The 6,738-nt window shown below is 45.8% G+C and overlaps 1 protein-coding gene across 2 annotated transcripts in view; it reads left to right on the top strand.

Annotated features, from left to right (window-relative positions):
* Positions 1 to 6,056, top strand: part of USP18 (ubiquitin specific peptidase 18) — a 30,645-nt gene extending 24,589 nt beyond the window's left edge. The window contains exons 9-11 of one of the 2 annotated variants that reach the window (XM_010860567.1): positions 3,310 to 3,441; positions 3,914 to 3,963; positions 5,534 to 6,056. In XM_010860567.1, coding sequence (XP_010858869.1) covers positions 3,310 to 3,441; positions 3,914 to 3,963; positions 5,534 to 5,579 — 228 coding nt within the window. In that variant the 3' untranslated portion in view covers positions 5,580 to 6,056. Of the gene's footprint in view, positions 1 to 2,789; positions 3,442 to 3,913; positions 3,964 to 5,533 lie in introns of those variants that run through there. The other variant, XM_010860566.1, reaches the window with a different exon arrangement.
* The last annotated feature ends 682 nt before the right edge of the window (positions 6,057 to 6,738 follow it).

Raw genomic sequence — 6,738 nt, forward strand, 5'->3', positions numbered from 1 at the left:
AGTACTGGAGTGGGTTGCCATTTCCTTCTCCAGGGGATCTTTGTAACCCAGGGATCAAACCCCGGTCTCCTACAATGCAGGCAGATGCTTTACCATCTGAGCCACCAGGGAGTCAGTCTACATACAAGTTTGCAATGGAGGGAGCAGGCAGTCTGAACATCACAGATCAGGTATGAAGCTAAGGAGTTTGGCATTCTGTGTATGGGTGCAAGCCTCTAGGCTTGGATTCACTCCTTTCGTGTGCAGATCAGCGACCTGAGCACCTCAGCCAATCCTGTTTCCTCGTTTGTCTGGCTTCTTGCATCACCTCCCCCCCACAGCAGTCACTGTGGGGTGGCAGCATCTGCTGGACCTCAGTTTTGGGGAGCCCTCATTCACATTTGGAGGCCAGAAATCGCTGGTGGCTGTGACATTCCTTGTTTATTAATAGGCAGAAGATATTTTCATTTCACAGTTTGTACCACCCTCATCCTCTCCCCTTCATAATCCCATTTCAGAGTCTCAGGTAAGGGACATTATTTGACTGTATTGAGAAGAAAAGTACAATTTCCCTGACTCTTGTGGAGATCTTGCTCAAAATGAAGACTCTCACCACTGTTCCCTTTTCACAGAGAATCATCTCTTATCTAGCTTTTCTGAGACCAAAGGGAGCAGGGTTAATTACCCCAAACCTGGTGGCTATGCTGGTCTTTCCCTTACCATGATGCTCTCTTACTGATTCTGCTCTGCTTCAAATCTGTCTCCTCCAGGCCTCTCTCCTGGGGCTTCTTTCTCTGCTTCTGGGTCCTTTCCTGCCCATTTTTATTGGTATTTAATTTTCATCGCATTCCTTTTTCTTCCCATTGTTCAAATGTCTTCTCATTAATTCTTATGGTTTCGATCATCTGAAACTGAGGACTTCCGAGTCGCTGTCCCCTACCCAGGTCTCACTCTTGATCCCCAAACCAGGGTGTCCACCTCCAGCTGAGTCCTGAGAAACTCGCTGTCTTCATCCCCAGATACCTCTGTTCCATGTGTAACTTTATAGCACCAACATCTTCCTAATTTCCAAGCCAAGAATCTGGGGTTCATCCTTGCAGTGCCCCCTACTTACTCCTCCCCACTGTATCCATCAGTTGCCGAATGACTTACTGTTTTTCCTTAACTTTACACAAATCTGTCCCCCACTTCCTCAGTACTGGAGTCAAAAGCTGGCGCCTCAGAGCCAGGCAGGCTTGGGTGGAGGTCCCACCTCTTGATAAGCTCTGAATCTGATGTGAGTTACTCTACTCCTTGACCTCAGATTCCATGTCTGCAAAATGGGATTGATGCCAACACCCTGTGTACAGGTTCGTTGTGGATATTAAATGAAATAGTGCATATGAATCACATTTATCTCTAAACATAGAATCCTATTTAGTCATTAGCTCTCATCAGATGCAAAATCCATTTCAGAATGCATCATGTTAGATGAAGACGTACCATATTGTCTTATGAGCCTTGAATGTCTTGTTCTGAAGATGTATTATTATTATTTTAAACAGTGGACCTTCAGGGAAGTTCCCATAGCATCTTATTTTTTTTTTAAATTTTATTTATTTTGGCTTTACTGGGTCTTTGTTGCTTTGTACTGGCTCTCTCTAGTTGTGGAGGTCAGGGGCTACTCTTTATTGTGGTGAGTGGGCTTCTCATTGTGGTGGCTTCTCTCGTTGTGGAGCACAGGCTCTAGATGCGTGGGCTTCAGTAATTACAGCAGCCGGGCTCAGCAGTTGTGGCTCGCAGGTTAGATCTGCAGCATGTGGAATCTTCCCAGACCAGGGATCGAGCCTGTGTCCCTTGCATCGGCAGTTGGATTCTTATCCGCTGTGCCACCAGGGAAGTCCCTGAAGGTGTATTATTAAGTGAAGTGCAAAGTATTTCCTGCTTCTAATTCTTACACTTCTCATGAAAGATGTGAAGACAGTTTTCTCTCAGTGGCTAAACATATTTAGGCATATTTTTTATATACAGCATAGGTGTGTGAGTATGTCTGCAGTTAATAAAATTGTCATCACAAGACTGCTAAAAGCACTGTAAAATCATAAAAAGCTGTAACTTTTAGCAAAGCAATAAATAATACAAATCTAACAAAGAACCAGAATAATAATGTTTAAGCTTGTTTTGAAGTAGTTCACTTGAGCAAGTATGTCATAAAATATTTGAGTGTGTTGCTAATGGAAATATCACTTTTCAAATTTTACATTATATATACATTTGTCTATCACCTATCATATAACAATTCAAGTATGCTATTAATATTGTAGCACATAAATTATATATTTATGCTCATTATTTTTCTTACAGCATATGAACCTTAGGTTTCTAAAGAAAAAAATTATAGACTCAGCATCTAGATATGACTCTTTAATTGGTCAGGAGGAATAAGAAACATTTAATTCACAACGCAAAGTAATTTTTTTCTTTGAGGGTGCTTTATGATGTAATATGTAGAAGAATATTGTATTTGAAAGTGAAAGTCACTCAGTCATGTCTGACTCTTTGCAACCCTGGCAAGAATACTGGAGTGGGTAGCTGTTCCCTTCTCCAGGAGATCTTCCTGACCCAGAAACTGGGGTCTCCTGCATTGCAGGTAGATTCTTTACCAGCTGAGCTCCCAGGAAATATTGTATGTAAATCATGGAAAAATAAAATATTAGTTCACTTTTAGGATAAAAAAAGTAATGTATGTGAAGACTTAGCCAAATGCTGGAAGCTAGCTAGTAATTATCATGTTTATAATGCTTGTTGTCATTTCGTGGTGCTTCTTGCAGGTGGTCAGTCTCTCCCCACTTCTTCCGCTCTCAGTTGTGACTCTGCTTCACTTGGACTCTCAAGCCATTTTCATATGCCTTCACTCTGGTGTTCTCAAACACAAATCTGATGCTGCTGCTCCTCTGCGCAGAGCCTTCCAAGGCTGCCGCTGCTGGGATGTTTTGACTCCTGACTTGGCCTCAGTGGGTCCCTGCACCCCTGCCCCATCCCTCAACCCCATCCCCCACCACCATGCCCTCCACAGATCCTTCAGGGTAGTTTAAGCACATTGTCTCTGGGGAGCTTTTCTCAACTGCCCATTCCTTCTTGTTTTGGGGTAGAGACTGCTTCCCAGATTTATCTGTAAACCTGGTGTGAAACCTCGCTTCACAGCTGTGCTGTAATTAGGTATGAGCATCTTGTGGTCAGAGATGGTCTTCTGGGGCCCTGGGCGCACCAGTGCCTGGCAGAGAGGCACTGAGAAGCAGAGGGTCGGAAGAGGAGGTGTGATGGGGGTCCCTTTATCCTTGTGTCCTTCAGTGTGGAGGGCACTATGAGCTCTTTGCTGTGATCGCCCACGTGGGGAACGCTGACTATGGTCACTACTGTGCCTACATCCGGAGTTCTGAAGATGGAGAATGGTTCTGCTTCAACGACTCCAATGTTTCTTGGGTGAGAAGCGTCCTCCCAAACTGCCTCTTGCCGTGGGTTCTCCATCTCTAATGGGTTCTGAGCCAGGACTGGAAGGCCATTGTGACCCAGACACACTAAGATCCTGTTTTCTGTGGCAGGGGGGCCTTTGTGAAATTTGAAGCCCTTTACTGCATGGAGCCCCGTCTGGTTCACAGCTCTGCTACGGTCTGCTTAGCTTAGCGTCCCAGTTTCTGGAATTCTCAGCTCAGGGCCCTGCAACCTTGTGCTCTGGACTAACCTATGAAGGCAAGAAGCTCTAGAAAGAGTTACAAAATCTGGGCCCAGCATAACCAAGTGTAGACAATGCACCTGAGGGACTTGGTGTGCCGAGCACCTGTCACTGGGTGACCAGGCCTGGGAGTAGTCAGACTGGTCTGTCTAGGGGAGGGAGGGCAGCTGGCAGCACCATCACTCTCTGGCCACTTAACCTGGTTTGTCTCTGTCCTTGCAGGTGTCCTGGGAAGACGTCCAGTGTACCTATGGGAATCACAGCTACCGCTGGTGAGGAAGGCTGGGTCGTGGGTCCCATGAACTCACTCAGGGCATCTGTTGCTGTAGGAAAGGGCTGCCACTCACCTTTGGAGGCCCAGAGAATATGCTCAGCCTCGTTTTTCAGCCCCATCCACTGCACTGCTCCTCTCCTAGTTTATTTTTTAAATTTTTTTCATAGATAAAGGTTTGAAATTACATATGTATTTTTAAGTTAATTAAGAAAAATTTTTGTCAATGCTGTGTCTTTGTTGCTTTCTCTGGTTGTGGTGAGCGGGGGCTCTTTGTTGCAGGTGTGCAAGCTTCTCACTGTGGTGGCTTCTTTCGTTGCAGAGGACAGGCTCCAGAGCTTGCAGACTCAGCAGTTGTAGTGCACAGGCTTAGCTGCTCCATGGCACGTGGAGCCTTCCCAGACCAGAGATGGAACCCGTGTCCCCTGCACTGGCAGGTGGAGTCTTAACCACTGCACTGCCAGGGAAGTCCTCCTCTTGCAGTTTAGACCCAGCAGTGCTAAAGTGTCTGAGGCTCCCAAACAATCACACCATCCCTGGCTTTGCACGTGCTGTCCCTTCTCCTAGTTTGTCCCTGAGGCAAACCACCTTCATGCTTCTGTGCTTCTGCTCTTGCCCACCTGCCTTGTACTGCCTTCCCAGCACCATTCAGGCAGGTGTGCAGGAGCCTCTCAGGTGTTTTCCATCATGTGCTCACCTCTTCACAGCCAGGACCACGCTGCTTGGTCATTGTTCACCTGCATAACATTCTTTCACGTTAACCATGAACTCTTCGGAAGCAAGGATCACTCTTGTCCTCCTCTGTTGTCTGGTATGGAGGCTTGAATTTAGTCAATAATAACAGTAAATATATTATTGAAAATCAGTAACTACATAGAGGGGAGGCTGGAGAGGAAAAAGCTTGGCAGAGATAAAGCAGAGACTTTGCAGGTTTTTTCTGCAGAGCTTCTGGGTTAGAGGTGTCATTGCACACTAAGCATGGTGTGGGACATGGACCCAGCCGCACGAGTAGGTCTTCACTTGGAAACTGATAAATTGGGTGAAATTTGTGCTTGAAATCCTGCCCCCCCACTGCCCCCTGCTACCTGCTGCTTCTCCTTTTCTTCTAAGCATCTCCCTTAGATACACTCTTAGATATACACTTGGTCATCTTTTGGTTGTCAGTGACCCCCCGTTATTTAGATCAGGGTTTGGCAGACTTTTTCTGTCAAAGGCCAGAGAGTGAATGTTTCAGTTTCTGGGATACACAGTCTGTGTCTCGGCTCCTTGGTTCTGCTTCTGCAACACAAAAGCAGCCACTGGTGGTACATGAGTGAGCATATGTGGCTTTGTTCCAGTTACATTTACTTAAGTTCATGGGCTCATAGTTTATCAACCCCTGCTTGAGATGTTAGCTAATAGTTATTTACCCGGGTCCCCAGTTTTGTCTGCCCTGAGCTGATAGATTGATGAAGACCTGATCCAGTAAACCGGGAAGTTTTCTGATGGGTGTTCTATCAAGAAGTAATGATGTAGTAATGAACTCTGAATGTTTCGTCTCAGTGATGCCCTTGCACTTTTTTTCTTTCTAGGCGGGAGACTGCCTATCTCCTGTTTTACGTGAAGACTGAGTCCTAATGGATGCTCCCTAAACCTTCAGAGACCTACAGAGTATCATCTTCCTTTTCTGTTCCTGTCTCTGCAGATTGTAAGAGATTCTGCAGTGAGGAGAGGCACCATTTTCAAGCTGTTTACATTTTATTTATAATAAGTGGTGATTATTAAAATATTTAGCAGTGACACTACACAGGTCTGGATCGGTCAGAATGGGAGCCACTGGTGGACTCATGGTCTGGATTGCTCCTGCTGCACAAGGCAGTGATCTGTTAGCTGGGAGCTGCAGAGTCCGGGTGCTCCCAGGGGAGGAGAGACCAGGCCAGTGCTGGTAGCAAGAGGCAGTCGGGTAACAAAGGGCTGTGGTCAGGAATTATTTCAATATTCTACAGCTAATGTGACTATACTGATAGGTACTGATTGTATATCATTTCTGTTTATAATTTTAAAAACTTTCAGGGCTTCTCTAGTGGCGCAGTGGTAAAGAATCCACCTGCCAATGCAGGAAACGTGGGTTTGATCCCTGATCTGGGAAGATCCCACATGCTGTGGAGCAACTAAGCCTGTGCACCACAACTGCTGATCCTATGCTCTAGAGCCCAGGAGCCACAAGGACGGAGCTCACGTGCCCTAGAGCCTGTGCTCCGAAACAGGAGAAGCCACTGCAATGAGAAGCCTGTGCACCAGAGCTAGATAGTAACCCCTGCTCGCCGCAACAAGAAAAAGCTCTAGCAGCAACAAAGACCCTGCACAGCCAAAAATTAAAAAGAAAAAATTTTAAATGCGTATCAATTACATGAAACTCAAGTGCTTTGTAATTGTTATTCGTTTATTTGATAAATATGTATTGATCACCTACTCTGTGAAATGGTATGCCAGACAGTAATGAATACAATTCTTTCTCTCAAAAAGAACTTTTTAATTTAATGGGGGTTGATTAAAATACACGATACTGAGGGTCTGTGCTACAGGAATTCAAAGGAAAATAAATGAAAATGCTTCTCCTGTGCACCCACAGGAGCAGCCTGAAGGCTGGAAGGGGGCTGAGAATGAGGACAGTTTGTTTACAGGGAGAAGCACACCCAGTGGCATGGCTCAGGGTTCAAGGACCCTCCACACACCCGGAGGGAAGGGAGGTGGGGCTCAGCACGTTGATCTTGATCCAGGCTCAGAAGTTTGGGTC

This window comes from Bison bison, unplaced genomic scaffold, assembly GCF_000754665.1.
Source record: "Bison bison bison isolate TAMUID 2011002044 unplaced genomic scaffold, Bison_UMD1.0 scf7180017864468, whole genome shotgun sequence".
NCBI lineage: Eukaryota > Metazoa > Chordata > Mammalia > Artiodactyla > Bovidae > Bison > Bison bison.